Source organism: Canis aureus, chromosome 2, assembly GCF_053574225.1.
Source record: "Canis aureus isolate CA01 chromosome 2, VMU_Caureus_v.1.0, whole genome shotgun sequence".
NCBI classification, from domain to species: Eukaryota; Metazoa; Chordata; class Mammalia; order Carnivora; family Canidae; genus Canis; species Canis aureus.
Window position 1 is genome coordinate 27663447 of NC_135612.1, and position 25346 is coordinate 27688792.

The 25346-nt window shown below is 35.3% G+C and overlaps 1 protein-coding gene across 2 annotated transcripts in view; it reads right to left on the reverse strand.

The window, feature by feature from the left end:
* Window positions 1-24988, reverse strand: part of TENT2 (terminal nucleotidyltransferase 2) — a 62758-nt gene extending 37770 nt beyond the window's left edge. The window contains exons 1-7 of one of the 2 annotated variants that reach the window (XM_077866949.1): window positions 24823-24988; window positions 17937-18110; window positions 17643-17732; window positions 14863-15100; window positions 2677-2791; window positions 2496-2587; window positions 929-1007 (exon numbers count right to left, since the gene is read on the reverse strand). In XM_077866949.1, coding sequence (XP_077723075.1) covers window positions 929-1007; window positions 2496-2587; window positions 2677-2791; window positions 14863-15100; window positions 17643-17732; window positions 17937-18073 — 751 coding nt within the window. In that variant the 5' untranslated portion in view covers window positions 18074-18110; window positions 24823-24988. The remainder of the gene's footprint in view (window positions 1-928; window positions 1008-2495; window positions 2588-2676; window positions 2792-14862; window positions 15101-17642; window positions 17733-17936; window positions 18111-24822) is intronic. The other variant, XM_077866955.1, reaches the window with a different exon arrangement.
* Between the last annotated feature and the right edge of the window lie 358 nt (window positions 24989-25346).

Consider the following 25346-nt stretch of genomic DNA (forward strand, 5'->3'; position numbering starts at 1 on the left):
TTCAGGCAAATTACTAAACCCACTGATCACCATTCTCCTTAACTATAAAAAATAACAACAAGGATACCTTTGAATTAGACAATTTCTAACATCCCTTTCATTTTTAATATTTGATTATTCTAATAAATAGCTGTGGAAAATCCATTTAAGGTATGAATTAGTCTTTTGTTTTACAAATATGAAAACTTAAGTCCACTTAAATAAATCACTCATTTCTAACAAAAAATATAACTTATTCAAGGACAATAATTTGTCACTTGACTTTGTATTTTCCAGGTTAAAGCCTGACACATAAGGAGTATCTGTTGAATAAATGGGCATAGCTCTTTTCAACGTCATGTAGGTAGTGTGACTTCAACTGTCCACAATATTCTGTGGAAATTTAAAATAAATTATTTGAGATGGCTTAACAAATGGATTAAAATCCACTTAGCTTGCTTATTCAAAGAATAAAATCTTATAATAGCCTATGTCAATAATTTTGCTTTTATTGGGAGTAATTCATTCATGGGCTTCATGTTCAGCAATATTTTTAAAATGTGATGTCATAAACTGCATGTCACTGCGAAACAGATGAAATTCTCATTTCCTCACATGAATCTGTATCACTCTTTCATCTTTTCCAAGATACTCTGTGCTACAGCTATTCATATTCAGGCTTTCCCTTCCCTAACAGCCCACTGAGAAAAAGAACTGAACTTTACATATATTTAAATTCTGCAGTGCATGCAGTGGGATTATTTTACAAGTAAACTCAATAAAGAACTATTTTCTTCCTAATCAAGAGTTAAAAAAGAATTCATTTGGAAAAAAACATATTATACCTATCCTGACCAGAAAATTAACAATTCTTACCAGAAAATAAAGTGAGAGATATATTAAATAGTTATGTCGGATGTCATATGAACTTGAAGTAAATGAGACTTACAAAGTCTAGTACAGAAGTGTTTATGGACTAAGGTGAGTATATGCCGTGCTTCAGTCTTCTGATTTACCTGAAAAAAACACTGAAAAGTTAAAAATAAATTGTTTTTTCATTATCTTTCTAAATTTAGTGTTTTATTCTCTTAATGTTTCTCAACAAAGAGAAACCATACAAAGTAAACTTTTCTTTGGAGTTATTTTTCAATATGCATTAAATTACATTATAGAAAACATCAACTTTTATGCTGTCTTTCCTATCAACATTCCTAAATCAATTCCTAATTAACGCTAAACTTTAAAAATATTCAGTTTTATATGCCATTTTTTTACTTTAGTATAAGTGTACATAAAGTGATCTTCTAGAAAAACAAACAGAATTTTAACGTTCTGTAACATGTTATATTTCCCTATCTAGATTGTGAGCTTCTTAAGGATAAGGGTCAAATCTATGGTGTCTCAGTGTAAGTTCTGACAACATGATTCAAACATATGAACAAGAGAGAATTAGTGAATTGTGGCTAAGTAGACTCTAACTGTATGAGAGAAAGATTAAATTAAAACTAATATTCTTCGCTATTATTATTTCTGAGGCTTTTTTTTTTTTTTTAAGTTTTCCTTTATGTGATTTCAAAGCCTAGAATAATGGCAGAGTTTCTTTCCTGGAATAAATCTCTGATTTGCAGTAACTAGAAGCCAATTTTGTTAATGAAGTAATAAAAATAATAAAAATATATACTACCACTCAGTAGATTTTTTTGCATTTTTAAACAGGTGGAATGTAATAAAGCATATTAAAATTATAGTAAATTTAATCTTTGGTAATTCAGAAGAGACCTCAGCATATTAAAGAGACTGCTTCAAGTCAACTTAATGAACACCCATTGCTATGGTATTAAGGAAACACAAGAGTATCAGTTATCAGGAAATTCAAACAAACATAAATCTAAATAATTAAATTTGGTTGCGAAATAAAAAGAAACAAAGCCAAAAGATTACAAAAAATATATATTCAATCACAATAGTCTTATTTTAAAAGTCAGTGCAATCTGTTTTTATATTCCCAAAATAAGAACTCCAAACCCCATAGCATTTTCAAGGGGGAAGATTTAAAAAACAGAATCACTGATAATTCAAATGGAAAGGAAATATATCAAGATAATACTGACACATACTCTTCTTGTTGCATCCTGGCAATATTCCAATCCAATGACATTTCAAAATAGAGGCCAAACACAGTGAAGCCATCTTAATTTAACAACTCAAAAATAAATTAATGCTGTTATACGTATGTGTGCATGTGCACATGCCATAAAAGCAAAAGCAGCAGCATTTCCTGGCTTTCCTTGAATTACTATGAACAGAGAGTCCAAAGAATTAATTAAAACAAAACAAGGTTTTTTTCAATGATTTTTTTTTTTTTAAGTAGGCTCCACACCCAGCATGGAGCCCACACAGGGCTTGAATTCAGGACCCAGCTTAACCCAGGCATCCCTCTTCAATGATTTTTACATGAAATTTCTTGAAAGACTTAACATGAGAAGAACACTTGCAACAAATGCTTCATTACTTACTGGTTCTTCTTTAACAACTAGGCATAAATCACCATCACTGCTCCGGGTACCAAATCCATTTAAAGAGGACCCAACCAAAAAAAGTCTGCTTTCTAGAGAAACAGAACGAAATTATAAGGCATTATTTAAATTTTAAGGCAGGAATGCATATACAAAGGGCATCCAAAATACGGAAACATACGTGGAAATAACAGCTGAATTTCTCTCTGCAGCTGTGTTCGACACAATTCTTTCTTCTTTAAATCACTTACTTGCTGCTGACATGCTTCAAATAACTCCAGTATCTGCTGACTCAACTTGAATCCACCGCAAAAAAAGTAAAAATTTTGTTCAGAAATGTAAAAGTAATTATTATACCAAGAAGTTTAAAACAACACTATCAACAGTATTTTAAATATATTATCTCCTTAACACTTTGCCAAAACTATCACTCAATAGTACTTAATAACTGAAATAGTTACTAATTTTTCCAAAGTAAAGTATCATTGATAAGTCACAATAAAGTACAGATGGTTACAGAAAATTCTTAATGAGTATAATCCATAGGATAGCAAACTACAATCTTCAGTTGCTGCCTGTTTTTGGAAGGCACATGAGCTAAGATGGTTTTTACATTTTTAAAGGGTCAGAAAAACAAATAAGATATGCAACAGAAACATACAAGGGGCCAAGTCTAAAATATTTACTACCTGTCTTTTTAAAAAAGAAGTTAGGCCAATCCAATATTCATATCACCAATAACAAATATTAACAAACTTTGGAAGAAAAGCCCCTTGTTGTCTTTGCTTATACAAACCACTCTCTTTCCCCATTTTTACAACACTGGCCTGAATCCTGTCTTCTTGTTGCCATCTATAGACAGATCTCCTTGTTTATTGACCTATCTGGTTCACATTTTCCCCTCCAACTCAATTCTTAACCATCATCACAGGTAATTACCTCATCTGCAATGGGCTATCACAACATATGCCACCATTTCTGAACTCTTCTTACTCTAGTATTTTTCATCAGCATTACACTCCCACAGCCATAACGTGGTCTTTACAATAGAACAGAACTCTAGCTCTGAAATTTTAAATTCCAATATATTATCTTGGCTTCAATCTCCTGTCCAATTCTTACTTTCTTATTACTCCCTTCATATCTGCCTCAGAACCACACAGACCTGGAGTTCACTAAATTCTCCCTTTCCTGCCTATTAGCACCTGAATGGTATGACTTCCTTCCCTACCCAGTCTATACCACTAAGTGCATCCCTTGAACCACTCACTCTATTTTATCATGCCTTAACATTATCCCCTTATCATGCTCAATCTAAAACCTGTCCTGCAAAACCCTAATCTTAGGGTCTATACAACCGTCTTCTAAGCTCTTTCATCAGAACATGAAACTGAAAAAAATTTTTAAATCACAAAACTGGCATTTTTCAACTTATTTTATTCACTCAGACTCCCATGCCTCTGGCTGATTTTGCTAACATTTTTTCACCATCACCACTCTAAAATCTTTACTACTTTCCTCAAGTTCCCTATACTTACCTCATTTTCTTTAGCAAATAACTTTATACAAAGTTTACTAAAAAAAACCCTGAAAATAGCAGATGTAACACTCCTCCCAGTTTCCTAACTATAAACTTGCAAACTAACATATCTGAATGAAATCTCATCTTTTTATCTCTTCGGTCAGAAAAACTGTTCTCTTCCCCTGCTCAAGGTTAATCCCTCTACCAATACTTCTGTATTCAAGCCTCCTGATCACCTCCAGTTCACAAAATACTTCCATCAGTTTTTCCACCTCTCTTGCATTTCAACCTCTCCCTCTCTAAGCCTTCCCAGCGTCCATATCAGACATAAGTCTCACCCGCATTTAAATGTTTTCTTAAAACAGACAAAGCAAAACAAAAAAAGAAAAGCTCATAATACATACAGAGAAAAAACTAGTGGTTTTCAAAAGGAGAGGGTGGAGGAATAGTGGAAATACATGAAGGGGATTAAGAGGCACAAACTTTGTTACAAAATAACTATGTTACAGGATTGAAAGGTTGGGCATAGGGAACATAGTCAATATGATAGTAACTTTATACCATGACAGAGTAAGTACACGTAATGTAATGAGCATTTCCTAACATACATAATTGTCAAATCACTGTTGTACACCTAAAACTAATATATAATTACATGTCAACTGTACTTCATTAGAAATAAATTTTTTATTTAAAAAAAGAAAAAAATGTTAATAGACTGGCAAAAAGTAAACAAAATATTTTCCTTTGTCATGTTTAGAATACACATTTTAAGAAGGCAGAGGCAGTCTGGGCAACTTGACAATGAAAGAGACATCATTTTTTAATATCTCTTTGATAACAATATTAATATACTTAACATTAATATTTTAATAGTTTTTTAAAAACCCTCTCTCCAAAAAGGACCAACTAGAAGAATAAAACAAATATATAAAACCAAACCAAAATAAAACAAAACAGGGTCAACAAATACAAAACAAATGACTAGGTCTTACTCATGAACCCCAAAATATGAGCAATTGGGACCAAATACCAATAGAATCAAGACCCACATGGTACTAGAAACATTAAGAAGGACAAAAAGAAAAAGATTTTGGAGAGTCCTGAAGCCAGACCATCCAGAAATCAAATTGCCTAAGGGGTACTACACTTCCTGACCCCTTCCTCAAATTGAGGAATCCAATTCAGAGTGGAACAGCAATCAAAACTGGGGGAGAGTTTCAAAGGCTACAGATGGGAGTTCACAGGTAAATGCACGGGTAAATGCCCAGTTCACAGGATCACAGAAAGATCAAAAATTTCAAAACCATGTAAAAGCTCCCTTCTAAAGCAACACAGCAGCAAATACTGCCAGAAGGAGAAATCTAACCTAAACAGTAGAGTCATAAAGGTCAAAGAAAACAGAGTCTAGAATGATTCTGACTCCCAGGTGACAGCTGACAATGCCTGGCAACATCCTAGTTTCATAACCAGGGGAAAGAGAGGTGCCGTAGGGGTGGTCACAGGCATCTAGTAGGCCAGGATGCCACTAAACATTCTACACAATGAATAGGATGATCCCTCACAGCAAAGATTATCTGGCCCCAAAATGCTGATATTGCAGAGGGTGAAAAATCCTAGTCTAGATAAAAGAAAAAGGAAAGAAAAGATCTCGAAAGTATATTTCTGAATACTACATAATTAGAGAATAAGATTCCTAAAACCATAAACCCTAGGAAAGGTATAGTCTACCCAACCATTCTAATTTAATAGTAGTACAGGAAAAGGCACCTCACTTTTATTTGTATTTATAAAATATGAAATGCAAATTTCTGGAATCTCAGAAAGAGAGATGAGAATTGGAAAACAGAAAAAATTTGAAGAAATAATGCCTAAAAAGGACTCTGGTCAACTCCCATACAAAGTTTTTTTTTAGATTTTTTTTTTTAAGTTTTATTTATTTATTTTATGATAGACATAGAGAGAAGAGAGAGAGAGGCAGAGACACAGGAGGAGGGAGAAGCAGGCTCCATGCCGGGAGCCTGACGTGGGACTCGATCCCGGGACTCCAGGATCGCGCGCGCCCTGGGCCAAAGGCAGGTGCTAAACCGCTGAGCCACCCAGGGATCCCCACCATACAAAGTTTTTATAAGAAAACTAAGAATAGAGTAACACTGCTATAGATAATCAAACACACACCAGAAAGACATGTTCACAAAACTAATGGAAATTTTAACATACTATATCAAGCCAAGGCTTCTTCTCTTGTGTTTTCATTTTCTAAAATGATAAGTGACTATCAAGTATATATACTAGTACTAACAAAAAACAATTGGAAATCTACATTTTGAAAACTTGTCAATATCAGTAAAAAACAATAAATATTTAGAAGTATATTTACCACAAAGTATATAGAACTTGCATACTTAAAATTACAAGATAGTGATGTGAGAAATTAAAAACCTAAATAAATGGAGGGCTACACCATGTTCATGGATCAAGTAACTATTGTTAAGATGTTAATGCTCCTAAAATTAATCCATAGAGTCAATGCAATCAAAACAAAATAAGATACCTAGCAAGTTTGTTTCTAGAAATTGAGAAAATAACCTTAAATCTTATTTGAAAGGCAAAAGACCAAGATAAGCTGAAAAAAGGGATGGAAAAGTTGGAGAATTTACCTTGCCAGACTTCAAGACTGACTTACTATAACAGTTATAATAATCAAGAAAGCATGGCATAGGCAAAAGGATAGATTTAAAAGATAAAAAAGAATACTGAAGTATTTGTGAATATAATGATACACCTTTCATGTGCTTCAAACTAATGAGAGAGAGGTACAGATAAAATAAAATTGGTAGTACGCTGGTGGTTTTTAAATACAGCTCAGTGATACGAAGATTTATGATACTATATTCTATTTATATATTTGATATTTTCCATAATAAAACTTTTTAAAAAGCATCCAAGTTAATAAAAGGTTTGAAAGAAGTTGCTGGTAAAGTGGTTAACATAAAATTTTAAATGACACTTGAACAATTAAGTTTTATTCATTTGCAGGGTTGGCAAACTATGGCCTATAAGCCAAATACTGCCCCTGAACTGTTTTGCAGAGTCAGTAAAATAGAATAATTTTTGCATTTTTTAAGCATTGTTTCAAAAAGAGAGAAAAGAAAAAATATTTAACAGAGGCCCCACATAGCCCACATATCTAAAATACTTACTAATTGGCCCTTATAAGAAAAATTTTGCCAACCCCCTGATCTAGAGATTCAGGTAGATCAACACAATCCTAGAACTAATAGTAAGTAGCATCCTACATATAACTACCTTTCTTGAGTAACAAAAAAGAAACTTCTTTACAATAATGCTCAAATGAATTTTTCATATTTATAAAGTTCTTTCATCTGAAAAATCATATTCATATAGAAACATTCCTATACAAAAAAATTATGATTATGTGAAAAATATAAAATTATATATACTTGCTCCTTTCTCTTTTTTACATTCACAGAAACATTTCTTCTTTTTCAAGTACTGCTATAATGGAGAACTAATAGGTTTCTATACAAAAGAATTCTCCTCACTATCTAGCTATTTACTTAGGGATTCACATTATCAAATTATGTTCTCGAATTCTAGAACAGACACCATACAGAATATAGAGTACAAATAAAACAAAACTCAAAACAAATGTACCAACATGCTAAAATAAGACTTCTACTTAAATTTAGAGAAATATTTCAGAAGATGGCTCAATGTTCTTATAATTCTGGTGTGGGGCATGAAATGTATGATATGAATTCTCTTTGGCTGATGAATTAAATATTCAAATCATATATGTAATACCAACGTGATTATAAATAGCACTTCAGGAATTTTCTTTAATTGCTTTTATTTCACTCAGAAGCATATTTTTCTTCATTAGTTTAAAACCATTATTCCAACATAGTACCCATATAATAGATTATTCTTAAAGTTGTTTCAATCTCTACAATACTATCCGTTTAGGCTGCCCTCCCAAGATCTATTATTTTAATTAAAAGTAACTGTAGAAGATATTTATTTCTCACTATAAGTAAAACTTGTACCTGTTCAAAACTGTACAAAAGATTTACCTACATATAGCATAAAATACTAAAAATAACGTATCTTCCAAATATAAATGCCCATTTTTCCTAAAAAGTATTATAACCTGTCTTCAAAGTCAGTCCCAAGCAAATTACCAATGAAGTTGTCTTAGGTCAACACAAGCCATCAAGGACAAGTATAGATTGAGATTCAGAAAAGTTTTTAAATGTGTCGATAAATAAAGCTTAAGGTCTAACTTTCACGTGTCATTCTCAGCAGCTTCTACATCTGTCCCCATTACCCGGGTCCCCATGTAAATAAAAATAAAAGTAAAAATTGAGCTGGCATTACCAAGACCTGATCATATACTATACGAAATTGGTAACAGGTTTTTTACTAAATATAAGTGCCATTTGAAAAAATAAACACAAGTTAGTAGAGAGCTTTCAAAGACAAGGGAAATAAATTTAAATATAGTACAGAAAACATTAGTTATTAATTCATAAGCATTTCAACAAACATTGGCAATTCCTCAGGCTGTCTCTTGCTCTCTCCCCTTAGGCAACAAAAATTGCCATAATCCTTGTTACATCTGTAACTACAGAAAAGCTGGTACTAATTACTGAGTAAAATAAAGCTAGATATATAATAATGGTTTAAATTCATTATTGATGCTGAATTCCCTTTCTCTTAAACTAAACTAAACTAAAATAAAATCAGGAAAATCTCATGCCAAAAACGACATGTTCCTTGCTGGTGTGTTAAATTATGATGTTTCTATTAGGAGTAGAGTCTTCTTAATTTATAAACTGGCACACTGATTAGGCAGTTTGAATTGCTGATTTCTTTCTCAAGTTTGACTGCTTCTAGGTATATATTACTGAATTTGACCAAGAAGTAAAAGGAGAATGGAAAAACAAAACAAGCTTTCACTTGAGGACCTTTTGTGCAGAGTCCTAGCCTAGATTTTCTACATAAAAATACATTTCAGTAGCTTTCAAAACTTTTCTGACACATACATTAGAAAGATAGAGCTCTAGGAATAAATTTAATAACCAAGGAGGTGAAAGATCTCTACAATGAAAACTATAAAATATTGACAAAAGAAACTGAAGACGACAAATAAATGGAAAGATATCCCGCATTCATGGATTGAAAGAATTAAAATTGTTAAAAAGTCCATAGTACCCAAATCAATCTATAGATTTAATGCAATCCCTACAAAACTCCAATGGCATTTTTCACAGAAATAGAAAAAAAAAAAAAAAAGCATTGCTAAAAAGCCCTATGGAACCACAAATAACCCAGAATAGCTATAGCAATCTTGAGTAAGAACAAAGATGGAAGCATCACAATCCTAATTTCAAATTATATTACAAAGCTATAGTAATCAAAATAGTATAGTACTGGCATAAAAACAGACACAGAGACCACTAGAGAGCCCAGAAATAAACCCTTACGAATACAGTTAACCCATCTTTGACAAAGGTGCCAAGAATACACAATGGAAAAAGGACAGTCTTCAACAATGTCAGGGAAACTGGATATCTATATGCAAAAGAATGAATTTAGACCATATCTTACACCATGCACAAAAATCAATGCAAAGTGGATTAAAGATTTAAATATAAGACCTGAAACTGTAAAACTCTTTAGAAAACATAGGGTAAAAACTCCTTGAGAATGGTCTTGCAATGATTTTTTTGACCCAACACTAAAAGCACAGGCAACAAAAGCTAAAATCAACAAGTAGGACTACATCAAACTAAAAAGTTTCTGCACAGCTCAAGAAACAGCCAACAAAATGAAAAAGCCACTTACAGAATGGGAAAATATATTTGCAAATGATATACTCAATAAGGGGTTAATATCCAAAATCTATAAGAAACCCATATGATTCAATAGCAATGAATCAATCACCCAATTTAAAAATGGGCAAAGGACCCGAACAAACATTTTTCCAAAGAAGACACACAAAAGCCAACAGGTACCTGTAAAGATGCTCAACATTACTAATCATCAGGGAAATGCAAATCAAATCCACAATGAGATATCATCTCACACTGGTTAAAGGGCTACTATCAAAAAGTTCAAGGTAACAAGTATTGGCAAGGATGTAGAGAAAAGGAAATCCTTATACACTGTTGGTGAGAATGTAAATTGGTACAACCACACTGGAAAACAATATGGAGGCTCCTCAAAAATTAAAAATAGAATGACCATATCATCCAGCAATTCCACTTCTGGATATTCAAAAGAAATAAAATCACTATCTCAAAAAGATATCTGCACTTCCATGTTCACTGCAGCATTAAACATAGTAGCCAAGATATGGAAACAACCTAAAAGTCTGTCAATGGATGAATGAATAAAGAAACGTGGTATACATACACATATACATATACATACATAGGCACAACATATACACACACAATGGAATATTATTTGGCCTTACAAAGAAGGAAATTATGCCATTTACAACATGGACAAACCTGGAGACATTATGCTAAATGAAATAAGCTAGACATAAAAAGAAAATATTGCATCTCACTTACATATGAAATCTAAAAAAGTCAAATTAATAAGCAGAGTAGAACGGTGATTATCAGGAGCTGGAAGGTATGGAGAGAATGGGAAAATTTTGGAATTGGATGATAGGAGGAGGGGAATAGCTCCACTTTTAACTGCCTTGTCTCAATGCCCAACAAGGCAATATCTCAACTCTATTTTGTATGTTTTTAATATCCCCTGCAGTAGCATTAGTAGCATTAAGCTGCCTACCTGGTCTGACCAAGTTATTTCCCAAGGTATCGATTATTACTCTTGATAGTGTTCTGGTTACAAAATTGTTTGGATTTTGAGTAACCTACTCCAGCCCTATTTTCCCATAGCCCTATATTCTTAGTGTGCAATTTGCAGAATACGAGCTTTCACAAGAGCACAAAAATTACAAATCTTCCCAGTTCCAAAAAGATCTTGACTAGTTGCTCAATTAATTTATACACCCCAAATCTATGTTCCTTATCTCTGTTAAGTAGTCCAAAATCAAATCACTGGAGTCACAAATGCCCCTTTCTTCCTCTCTTCCCTATATTCAATGATTTCACACATTCTACCAATTTTCTTTATGCATGGTCTCTCACATCTTTTCCACCACATGCCATAACTGAAAGCTTCAGCACCTCTCATCTGAATTAATTTAACAGCTTCCAAGGTTCTAATCATCCATGTTCTAGGCCCTCCTTATTCCAAGCTAAATTCCACTATACCACAAGAACTATCTTCCCCATAATGCCAATCTGGTTGTGCTATTCCTCTACACAAAAACCTTCAATGGCATTCTATTGTGAATTCAAGGCCCCAAACCACTACTCCATTTTTATTTCACACTGAAGCTCCCATTCAGTTCACACTGTAGCAGAGGTAAACAGAGGCAAACAATACAAACCATTGAGCACACTGTTGGCAAGAAAACCATTTATTAATATTAGCTATACTGGCACAGATTACCTGGTGTTATAGTCAGTTCTAAGACTGTCATCTCCCTACCCTTAATTTTAAGCATCTTAAGTTCCTCCTCTTTGTATTATCAGAGACAAGGGTCAAATCTTGGTTGTGTCACTTACTAGCTGTGACCTTGAGCAAGTTATTTAGCTTTCTGAGCCTCAGTAAAATTAGGATAATATCCATGTCATGGGGTTGTTGAAAAGACTAAATGACATAACATATGTAGAATGCCTAGAAGAGAAAAGACAGCAATAAATGTTAGTTTTCTATAAAAGTGTTCGCTTAAAAGAATGAACACAGAACTAACTGCTTGCCTTTTTTCTCCTACAACTAGGCAGGTAGAAAGTAGCACTCAAAGAAATTGTCTCAACAACAAAATATACCTTTATCTTTCTGAAATAAATGCTTCTCTGAGAAACATGAGGTTTGAGAGAATCTTTTCCTATGCTATTAAGCAAAGAAAAAGTTACTCATACTTTACTGGATGATATATACCGATTAATATAAATTATTATATTTACTGAGACTCAACATATGCCTAGTCTATATGCAGAACCAGCAGTTACTTAGTTAGTTCTAACAGTTAACTATTATAGACATATACATGCAAAAATATAGAAAAATTCAATACTTATAAATTCCACTAAAAAATGAGCCTGCATATATACATTAAAAACCAAAAAATAGTAAAAGATCCTTATATATTCAAAGAGTTGGTCAGATTTGATTCATACCACAGGCTTTCACACTATAGCATTACAAGAGTTTCTTTAAAATGAGAAAGCAAAGAAAGGAGAATGAATGGGGCGGTGGGGAATGGGGGAAGGAGACGGTATGGAAACACTACCAAAACTTCTCAAGTCAGTCTTTTCCCATTTTACTTCGTCTCTTCCTCCCTCCTGCTGGTTTTCCCTAACAGCTTTCCTACTTAATAATAACAAAGGAATGACAGAATCATTTTAATAAATAGTGCTAGGACTACTGGACTAACAGTATAAGAATGAAGTTGGACCCTATTTCATATCATACAAAAATTAACTCAAAACGGACCAAAGACCTAAATCTAAAAGCTTAAACTATAAAGCTCTTAGAATAACACAGACATTAATTTTTGTGATCTTGGATCAGGCAATGATTTCGTATATATATATATATCATCAAAAGCTCCAGCAACCAAAGAAAAACAGATATACTGGACTTCATTAAAATGAAAAGCTTTTGCGTTTCAAAGGACACCAACAAGAAAGGAAAAAGACAAACCACAGAATGGGAGAATAGATTTGCAAATCATTTATCTGACAGAAGTCTAATATTCAGAACATATAACGAACTCTTACAACTCAACAATAAAAAATAAATGACCCAATTAAAAAATGGGCAAAAGATCTGAATAGACAGTTATCCAAAGAAGATACACAATGGCCAACATGCAAATGAAAAGATGACCAACATCATTAGTCACTAGTGAAATGGAAATCAAAATCACAATAAGATACCATTTCATACCCACTAGGATGGCTATAATCAAAAACAAGACAATAACAAGTGTTGACAAGGATGTAGAGAAATTAGAACACTCATACACTGTTGGTGAGAATGTAAAATGGCATAGCCACTTTAGAAAACACGTTGGCAGTTCCTCAAAAACTTATAGTTACCACATTACGAATAATTTCAGTAGGTATATACCCCAGAGAAATGAAAATATGTCCACACAAAAACTTGTACACAGATTTTCATAGTAGCATTACTGAAAATACTCAAAGAACAGAAACAGCCCCAGAGTTGATCAACTGATGAATGCACAAACAAAATAAGATAGATCTATAAAATGGAATATTATTTAGCTATAAAGAGACAAAAAACTGACACATGCCACATTCATGGATGAACCTTGAAAATATGCTAAATGAAAAAAGCAAGACAATATAATGTATGATTCCATTTATATGAAATGTCCAGAAAGTAAATCCTTGGGAGATAAAAAATCAATTGGTGGTTGCCAAAGGCAGGGGGAGCAGGTTGGGAAGGTCAGGTATGGGAAGGGACTGCTACTGGATATAAGGTTTCTTCTGGGGATGACGCAAATATACTAGAATTAGATAGTGGTAATGATTGCAGCACCACTTTGCAAATACACTAAAAACCACGGAATCATATATTTAAAAGAGTGGGTTTTATGACAGTTATATCTTAAAGAAAGAATGATAAAGGAATAAAAAGCAGCACAACTGAAGAATGAAGCAAGCGTTCCTTTTTTGACCCAACATTTTCTGCAAACTTACTATGTTCCAGACCTATGCTGGTTTCTAGGAACCCAAAGATCAGTAAAACAGTCACTATACTCTTCAGGATCATTCTCCTTAGCCTACAAATGTCATATTTCTTGAAAGTGGAGGAGCTTTGAAAATGCAAAAACAGGGCAGCCTGGGTGGCTCAGCAGTTTAGCGCCTCCTTCAGCCCGGGGCGTGATCCTAGAGACCTGGGATGGAGTCCCACATCAGGCTGCATGCATGGAGCCTGGTTCTCCCTCTGCCTGTGTCTCTGCCTCTCTCTCTCTCTGTCTCTCATGAATAAATAAATAAAATCTTAAAAAAAAAAAAAAGAAAATGCAAAAACAGCAAATATAAGCTATAGACAAGCCAAGAGAACACAGATATTTACATTACAAACTCTTCTAAATAACCTAGAATTAGGGGGTGGGGGGGAGTAGATGTGCTTCTAATATTAATGTTAAATAACTCACTGTTCCCTAAGCCTGATAATGTCATTTTCCAAAAATTTTTAAACAGCTTCAATTCATTTATTTGAAATGTTTTTCACAAATGTTTCTGATAAATCTTTCTTCATATCACTCTAAATATATTAGTCTTTCAGTGACACCTGGATTCTCTATTTTTGACATTCAAAAACCTCATGACAAACACAAAAATCCCAAAAGAAAATGCTTTTTGGCACTTTATTACAATAACCATATGAAAATGTGTTTCTCTATAATAAAAATAATAACAGAGTTTTCTAAACTAAGAAATCAAATGTTCCGAGCTCTAATCTAGATTTTTATAAATCAGAGAAAATATGATTTCCTGATATGAAAGCTACACTTCCATAAAAGAACAGCTAACAAAAATTTAAAAATCAAATTTACACAGAAAACTGCTGAATAGTTTAAACAGAGCAAAAAAAAAGGCATATTCTACTTAATCCAAAACATTAGGTATGTCCAGTGTTTTCAGTACATTATATTAATTTCCCAAAAGTTAAAACTAAAATCTACATTATTATTACCTTATCTTTGGCCTCAGGCAGTGTGATTTCTCTAGGTTCTAAAAATGGTATTTCTCGAAAAGGTGGCACACATCTGACTATATCTGGTACATAGTGTGTATGAAACAATGGCGGCATTGAGTATCTTCTTTCACCTGACAAAGGCACTATGTGGTTAACTATAGTTGGTTCTTGGTGGGGTGAATGGAAACGTTGCCGTTTACCGTCAAGAGGAAGGTTTTTTTCATCGCTTAATCTCCTGAAAACAAGCAATATACCTTAGTGATTAAAGATATAACTTTCTAATAACAAACAGAAAAAATTAAAAATATATAAGTAACAAATACCAATACTGACTCTTTCAGCAAGGCCACATTATTAGCTCTATAGGAATCTTAAAATATTCACTGTGAACATAAGAGATGCCTTAGAAAAATACCCTAGGAAAAATGAGTAGTAATAATGTTTATTTTAAAAAACTACATATGTACATCAGGGTTAGTCTCCTACATTTGAACTACCCCAATGTTTTTATCTCATCAGTGAAAACTTTGTGGGAAAACTTCTATTCATAGAAACACTAATAATAAAAGGTTCTTTAAGGGGCACCTGGCCAGCTCAGCAGTAGAGCGTGAGACTTAATCTTGGGGTTGTGAGTTCAAACCCATATTAGATGTAGAGATTACTTAAAAATAAAACTTAAAAAATAATAAGTAAATAAACAAATAGGCTCTTTAAATCCACCTGATGAGTTCTGGCTCATCAGTTGAAAAAATTATATTAAAAAGCTTAAAGACAATGAACTACTAAAGAAATATGAAAATTAATTGCATTTCAGATAATGGTAATGTATTAATGTTAAATTCCTTGGCATGACAGTGTATTTTGGTTATTAGGAGAATATCCTTGTTCTTAGGAGGAACATACTAATGTGCTCTGGGATAAAATGAAGTGATATCTACAACTTTTTCACATGGTTTAGGAAAAAAGTAGGGGTAGAGAGAACAAGAGGCAAAAAAAAAATGTAGCAAAACTTTCATGAATCTAGGTAAACCACATACAGGGGATTATTGTACTGCTCTTTAAAGTTTTCTGGAGGTATAAAATTTTCAAAATAAAAAAACAAAAGGAAATAATTAAAAATTATACTTCAGACCACGGGAAATGGTCTGATCTCTTTTAAGCTCTAAAATTCTATGGGTCACCACTACCTGACGTTTTTATTATAAAACTCCTTTAGGATTACACTGATTCTTCCCTCCTTGACCCATAAAATATGTGGAACTCTCACTTACAGGTAAAAATGTACAATGCTAAAAACATGAGAGCATATTTAGTACCTTTTAACATAAAAGTGATTTAACTTTAAATGCCTTCTACTGAGAATCCCAATTTTAGTTTTTAAAATATGTCTAACTCTGAGCCAATGGAATTTATTTTCATTTGTGATTCACAAGTTAGCTATCCACACAATCTCAAAAAAGTTAAAATCTGAATAAAGTCAATACTTTCAGCATCATTAGATAGCTTTCCACAACAACTTCGAAGAACTCACAGTGCGTCTAAGCAAAGAATGTAGAGCCAGACTGCCTACATCCGAGTTGTGCTTCCACCTGAATTAACTAGTTGCTTAACCTCTGTGTGCTTCATCTTTCTCAACAGAAGAGGGATAACATCTCAGTGTTGTGAAACTTAATCATTTGTAAAGTCCTAAGAACAACACTGACTACATGAGTGATCAGTAATTCTCAGTGTTATTTTTAATTGGACATAGTTATGGAATGTTTATACAGGTTTAAACAGCAGTATTTTACAAGTACTGCCAAATTTTATTTTAATAATCATCTCTAAAGTTCTATTATAATTATTTTGTAATATATCCATTTCTTTTAATTGATTAAAACTAATTGGCTCTGACTTCTCTATAGAAAGCTTCAAGTTATGCAAGAATTTTTACTAAAATATTATGGAACCTTACCCATGTAAGATTTAGATAAATCATATAGCAAACTTTACTAGAAAGAAGGTATTATGTGCTGAACTGTATACCCTCAAAATTTTTATGGTTAAGCCCTAATACCCAGTACCTCAAAAATGTGGTTTTGGGCATTTGGCCTTTAAAGACGTTATAATGGTGTCATTAAAGCAGGCCTTGGGGAATCCCTGGGTGGCTCAGCAATTTAGCACCTGCCTTCCGCCCAGGGCGTGATCCTGGAGTCCCGGGATCAAGTCCAGCGTCGGGCTCCCTACATGGAGCCTGCTTCTCCCTCTGCCTGTGTCTCTGCCTCTCTCTCTTTCTCTCTCTGTGTCTTTCATGAATAAATAAATATATATATATATATACACACACATATATATATATGTATATATATACACACATATATATAAAAAGCAGGCCCTAATCCCATATGACTAGTATCCCTACAAGAGGCGATCAGGACACAGAAAACACAAAGGCATGACCATGTAGGACACAGAGAAGGCAGCTATCTACAAGCCAAAGAGGGAAGCCTCAGAAGACACCAAACCTGCCAACACCTTGATCTTAGACTTCTGGCCTCCAGAATTATGAGAAAATAAAGTTCTGTTCTTTAAGTCACCCAGTGTGTTATACTTTGTTATAGTAGCCCTAGTAAACTAATACAGAAAACCATCTACTTTAGTTACTATCTCAATTAAAAGTAGTATTCTGAAAAAATAGAACTTCATTCCATCTAAAATTTGCAATGGCAGGAATAAATCAACAAAAATATCCCTAAAATTTTTTAAATATTTAAAATAATTAAGTAAGAAATACTTACTTCCTTCCTCGAAATAATGGAGAAGTTGAGGTCTGTATTGGACTGACATTTCCATATGTCAATTGCTGTAAAGACACAGCTCTTGACAAGCTACCAAAAACACATAAAGAACAGTAGTAATAAACATTTTTTCCTTAAAAACATAAAAAACAATTTCATAAAAACTAAATATTTCACCGATCAAAAGAAAACAAGACAATGACATTTTAACCTCAAATATTTCATATAAAAATGGTTTTTGCCAAGTAGAAAAAAAAATTTAAATGATATGGACCAAAATATCACCACACTTACTCTGTATTCTGAAAATTGAACTGTGCATCTATAAGCTGCTGGTGTGAATAAAGAGTTGGCGACAGGGCAAAGAAGTTATTATGCTGTTGATGGTTTGGGGTGAAAGGCGGGCGACCCAAAATTGAGTTTGGGAACATGCTCTTGTTCACTAAAAGTGAACATGTATTCTTCTACCTAGAATAGATTTTGAAAACAAATTATTATATGTTAAAAATATTGAACTGTTTATTAACTACTGAACTCTTTATTAACAAGTAACTAATATTTAAAGCAATTATCAGTTATGAATTTTGTATGCAGTTATTTCAAAAATTTAAACACATCGCTAAGTCCCCCTATAGGTAACAAAGAACTTGCTAATAATGAGTTTTAAATCTAGATTAAGAATATTATTATTCAAAAAAAAGAATATTATTATTCAAATGATAGTAAAATACATACAAGTTTCTTACTTCTGATGAATTTACTCTAATATCAACAGATCTTTTAGAAATCAAGTTATTACCACATACTGTGATAATACAAAAGAAACCACCCAATACAGACATTTTAAAAAGCCATACAGATTCTTATGTTTATACCCAATCTAATTTGTTTAAAGGTAAAAGCCATAAAATGACAACCTGATTCCTAGGCTATAGATCTTACAGATTTTCTTAAAGATCTGCTCAAACCAGGGAAGGAATCTGTATTGCCTAACCCTAAAAATCTGAGATTCTCTTCAAAGTATGAAAAACTTATATAAAACACATCCAATAAAAGAGACCTTGTTCCAGGCAATGGGGAAAATTTATACATAACAGTCCCCCGTTATCCACGATTTCATTTTATGTGGTTTCAGCTATCTGCAGTCAGCTACAGCCCAGAAGTAGATAATCCTCCTGACATATCCATAAGTCAATAGTAGCCTAACACTATGTCACAATATACATATCATTCACCTCACTTCATCTCATCTACATCATCACATAAAGGATGAATATAGTAGAAGATATTCTGAGAGACAACATTCATAAAATTTTAATTGCAGCATATTGTTATAATTGTTCTACTTTATTATTAGTTGTTGCTAATCTTTTCTTATTAGTTGTTATGCGTAACTCAAATTAAACTTTATTAAAGGTACATATGTATATGGAAAAAACATTATATATAGGGCTAGGTAGTATCAACAGTTTTAGGCATCTCCCCTGGGGGTCTTGGACTATCTCCCCTGTGGATAAGGGGGAGCTACTGTACAAACCAATCAGAACTATTCAATGACCAGGCAAGAGATAAGATATTTATACTTTGCAATGACTGAATCCAAAAGGCTATAAACTTACAAAGAATAGGTTAAGGTAACAAACTGAAAGCAAGAATTAAGTAAATTCAACAAAGTGAAAACAGGATCCTTCCCAACACAGGCAATTAGAAAATCCATCTATGGAATAACTGAGAAAAAAACCACATAATACAGTAACCAAAGAACCTATAATATAGTAACAGTTTTCCACCAAGGAAAAGTTAAGCCTGCTAACAACCTACAGTGAAGCCTACTACTGAACTGCCCACTCATGCACACAGAATTTTCAATTAGATTTCTAGTACCTCTCACTTAATATAAACATCCATGGATCACTATTAGAAAAAAAGATCAAGGAATAAACAAAAACAATGCCAAAAACAAATTAAAACAAAAAAAATTCACAATTAATTTAAAAAACACTGCATACATATAACAAGAATATGCTATTTCAGGGCGCCTGGGTGGCTCAGTCAATTGAGCGTCCAAAAGACTCTTGATTTCAGCTCAGGTTGTGATTTCAGGGTCATAAACTAGTGGCCCATACTGGCCTCCACACTCAGCACAGAATCTGCAATCCCTCCCTCTGCCCCTCCCCCTGCTCACGCATTCTCTCTCTCTCTCTCTCTCTAATAAATAAATCTTTAAAAGAAAAACAGGAATATATTATTTAAAAACCAGAAAAGCCTCTTGGAAATTACAAAATTGAAAGCAGAAGTACTGAATAAAAAAATAGAATATAACACTGAGGAAATCTCTTAGGGAAAAAAAAGGAAAAACAGGTGGAGGGCAGAAAGAAGGCAGGACAGTAAGATAATAAACGTAAGAGAATCAAACTATATGGTCCAATATCCAACATAATGGGAGTTCCTCTAGAAGAGAGAAAGCAAAGAAAAGGAAACCAAAGAAAGCCAATCCTGAGAATTAAAGGACCATATGAGCACAAAGTACATTAAATAAATAAATAAATAATATATATATATATATATATATATATATATATATTTGTGTGTGTGTGTGTATACCAAGATATACCATGGTGAAATTTCAGAAAGTTAGGAAAAAGAAGCTTATGAAACATTACAGAAAAGTAAAATGTTATAAATAAAAGGCTGACAATCGAAATGTCTTTAAACTCCTTATTAGCAACAGCAGAAACTGTAACCATAAGACAATGAAGTCTGTGCTTTCAAGTCTCTGAAGGAAATGCTCTCAAGCTTGAATTCTATACCCAACTATAATATCAAGGCAAGGGAGAAAAACAAACAAACATGTTCAGACATGTAGGGTATCAAAAAAACAAAACAAAACCTGGGATCCATGAAAAGGGAGATGTGCTCTGTACAGTAGAGACAAAGTAAATTCTCCAGAATGATGGTGAAGGGAAGCTACCAGCTTAAGTTAGAGACAATAGGATAAAGGGTTTCAAGAAGATAGCCAAGGGGAAAAAAAAAAACTTAAAACTTTACTGGCAGATTACTTGATGTATCTGACCACAAAGTTCTGCTAACAGAGCAGAAATACTCATAGGAACAGAAAAGTGGCAAGTTAAAAGGAAATGACTAAACAAACAAGAGCAACAAAAAACTCTCAAAAAGTCACATAAAAAAGGAAATATAATCATTACTTATCTGGTTCTCACAATAACTCATACTAGTTTAAAAAAATGTTATATGTTCATTATATATCATTTATTACATATTATATTTAAGGATTATACATACTATATATTACATGTATTTACATATTCATGTACATCACATTTTTTAAAAGATTTTATTTATTTATTCATGAGAGACACAGAGAGAGGCAGAGACATAGGCAGAGGAGAAGCAGGCTCTATGCAGGGAGCCTGATGTGGGACTTGATCCCGGGTCTCCAGGATCATGCCCTGGGCTGAAGGAGGTGCTAAACCGCTGAGCCACCAGAGCTGCCCTGTACATCACAATTTAATGATAAAAGAGGGCATATAAAGGTGCTAATTCCTCATTTTTGGTAGATGTCAATTTTAAAAACAAGGTATAGAAGGTTTAAGTTTTTTTGTTTGTTTGGGGGTTTTTTTAGGACAAAAGAAGAAAATAACACTTAAGCAGCTAAAAGAAATGGTAACTACCTCTGGGTATTGAGACCAGTTGGGTGGAAAAATTGAAGCAGGAGAACACAAGAAAGAAGACAAAGATCTGGGAAGAAACTAATAAATCACTCATACAAATTTTGTTCTTCTTTCAATTTTTTAAGATTAAAATTCCTGAGGCTGACCACAGATAATGAGATTCACCAGTCCAGGGTTCATAATGGATTGTGAACAAGAGTCTTGGGACACCATCAGATCTCATCCAAAGTGTCCAACTCCCTAATCTGAACAAGAGACAAGTTGTTACCTCCAGAAAAGAATTTATCAACTCTTTTCAACAACAGGTCTATACTTCCTATTGTAGAGTTAAAAAAAAAAAAATCAATCCTATCATAATTGCTAAGCTGTACTCACTGATTTTCACTGCTCAGAGGAAACAAATTATCTTGAACCATGCAGGATTCCAGACAACCCCTTATTAAAAACTCACTCAATCACAGAAAGCAAGATTCAAGACATGCAATCAAAGACCTGTTCTACCCTTGCCCAGGTTCACGCTCTTCTTTCCTGGCCTTCATTTATTCTGCTTCCCTGACCCAAACTCTCATAAAACATAAATCTTATCATAAGATTCATGAGAAAATGACATTAAATATAATTCATTATAATGAATTTTGCTTGATATTTCATTTTGTTGGAATATAAATACTATAGATCTCACCAAACAAGGGAAGGAATTTGTATTCAGAAAAGCTAAAATTAAAATGTTCTACTCTCAGATTTATTTAAATCAGTTCACAGTTAAAATTCTAGACACTTTGTTTACATCTACAAATTATATGCTTGTGTTTTTCCTCTGGGCCCATATAAAGTCCTATCCACATATACTGAGACTTTTAGACCCAAAATGACATGTCAGCCCAGACTCCACCTTATTTCTATTCCATGACATATTAAGATCCAAACTAAGTCAAAAGATGTATTGTGGCCCAGTAGTACTCTACAAAGCTAATGACCAAATTATCCAAGGCTTAAAAGCTTACAATGATTACACAGCCAAAAGTTTACCTTAAGACAGATATCTAGTTCAGCCTATCCCAAATTTCCAGATAAGCAATGAAGCTTTTGCAGTCCCTCCACAACCACGTATCTGTCAGGTCCTCCTCATTATGAATCTTGGCCCTCAAGTCTGGCTCTTAACTAGGCCAGCTTTCACAGTAGGATCATGCCTACGGAAATTAACCAACAGAATTCAATGCTCCACAGCCTAGGCATCCTGCATGACCATCCAGAGATAAGGAAGTAAGCTCAAAGTCCAGTAATTTCGATTCCTCCTTCTAATATTTTTTCTAATACCTTTCAACACTGATTTTGATGAATAATCTAAAATTACCCAAAAATAATAACCTGTCATACATTATAATGGATCACTTCTAAACGGACTCTAAATTTAGAATATAAAATCCAGCAAAACTATTACCACAGCAGAATTACGGAGACCTCCACAAAATCTTAATTTTTTTTCTTTATTCTGAATGAAAGGCTTCTTCACTAAGTCTCCACAATAATCTACATAAAACGCTAGTCCGTGTTAACTGTGGTAAATAGCAGATACAACTTCATGATAAATAAAATCAGATATTGGTGGTATCCTGTTCTTCTTAGCTCAAGAGTTATCAGTTTCTCAATATGTATAGGACTATAAAATAGTATAATCTGAGAACTTCTGAAGTGTTTTAAAAACTGTTGGATTCGGGATCCCTGGGTGGCGCAGCGGTTTGGCGCCTGCCTTTGGCCCAGGGCGCGATCCTAGAGACCCGGGATGGAGTCCCACATCGGGCTCCCGGTGCATGGAGCCTGCTTCTCCCTCTGCCTGTGTCTCTGCCTCTCTCTCTCTCTCTCTGTGACTATCATAAATAAATAAAAATTAAAAAAAAAAAAAAAAACTGTTGGATTTGGTTCTTGTCTTAAGGAAAGAACCTTAAAAGTTGCTTCTTGACTAAGGCTGACCCAATGGGAAATTACACAGGTTTACTTGTAGATAATCATACATGAGAGCCACGGGCTGTATAAGAGTAGTTTACAAAGTAATTCCTACTGACACAGTATTTGCTCCTGTAACTCACAACCTGGAATTTCTCTCCGAAACCTGACCTCTCCTCCACAATCAATTAGAGAACTTTCAAGGTTACATAAATCCTTCATCCTAGGATTTCCCGGAAAGCAGAATCTCCTAGGATTTCCCGGAAAGCAGAATCTCCTAGGATAAAAGTCAAAAGCCAGAACTGTGGCATCTAAACCAAGTCATCTGCCCACTGTGTCCAAACGCCTACGCCTCTGATCTCCTAAACTCACTTTTCTCCACAATCCAAAAAGTCCCAATTCCTAAATCCTGCTCACCCGTTGCCAAAACTATCTGAAGGCTTTCAAAAGGACATTCCTTTTTAAGAATTAGAGTCGAACACCAATAAAAAACAAATTTATATATATATAAAAAAAAAGAATTAGATCCATCCAAGAGCTAAACATTAGTCTTGTCATGTGGTTTAAAACAGACACTTCTAAAATGACTGGTAAATGGCCTGTTTCACATAAAGCCAATATTATGGGGGCATTTCCGGACTAGATATCATTGGGGCTAACACATCAACAAAATTATGTCACTATTATTGGCCACTATGAGCCTCTTGGCTGTACATATTAAGAGCGTGTAGGAGGGGGATCCCTGCGTGGCTCAGCAGTTTGGCGCCTGCCTTCGGCCCAGGGCGCGATCCTGGAGACCCGGGATCGAGTCCCGCGTCGGGCTCCGAGTGGAGCCTGCTTCTCCCTCTGCCTGTGTCTCTGTCTCTGTCTCCCCCCCCCTTATAAATAAATAAATAAATCTTTAAAATAAAAAAAAAAAAGAGCGTGTAGGAGGGCATCTGGGGGCTGCCTTAGGCTCAGGTCACGCATCGGGCTCCCTGCTCAGCGGGGAGTCCGCTTCTCCCTCTGCCTCTCTGCTCTCAAAAAAATAATAAAATCTAAAAAAAAAAAAAAAAAAAAAAAAAAAAAAAAAATCCAAAAAAAAAAAACACAACCTTGTAGCAAAACAGCATACAAGACACTATTCACAGAAATACTACGTTACCAATAATACACACACAGATGTCGTGTTCAGTTATGATCTTCCCTCCCCAAAATCACTATCGCCGGTTAACAAGTTCCGATTCAGCCCAAGTTTTACAGCGCGTTTCCTTTCCGTTCACCCTTCTGGCAAGAAGTGCCACTTTAAACAAAGGGCTGGACGGCGGAGAACCAGAGGGGGCCCTGGGCCGACGCACACGGGCCCCCGGGCTCGGCCCCCCGCCCCCGCCCCCGCCCCGGGCTCGCCCCCACCCCCCCGCTCCGGCCCCGGCTCGCCTCCGGACGGGGCGTCAACGCGAGGGGCGGCACGACGCCGAGAGCCCCCTCGCACCTACCGCCAGCCCAAGAACGGAGGCCCCGCGAACACACGTCTCAGATTTCGAGTCCTCGACGCAGACACTCACCTCGGCGGCTCAGCGCCCTCTGAAACACCGCGCGGGAGTCCCGGACACTCTTCCTCCCGAGGTCCTAGACCGAGAGCGGGGCGCGCGGAAGGGCAGCGAGCCGGCCGAGGCGGTGGCCCGCCTCTCCCACGGAGCGCAGCAGCCCGGCGGCCGCGCGAGTCCGAGCCGTCCCGGGAGCCGCGCCGCGCGGCTGCAGGAGGAGCCCCCGCCCCGCCCCGCCCGGCCCGGCCCGGCCTCCCCGACCGCGTCCCGTTCCGAAGGCCGCTAACTCACTCACAGGGGAGCCGGGGGAGGGCTGCCGGGCCGACCGGCGCTGCCCGCCCAGGGCCCACGGCCCACGGCCCACGGCCCGAGCAGCGAGGGCTTGGCGCGCGCGGCGGGCGCCCCCCTCCAGCCGCAGCAGGCCCGGCCCGCGAGCTAAACCCCGCGCTCGGCGGCCGGGGAGGAGCGACTCCGGAGGAACTCAGGGCCGGCCAGCGTGTGGCGAGTGCGGGGCGGGAGCAAGAAGCGGAAGACCCGAAAGT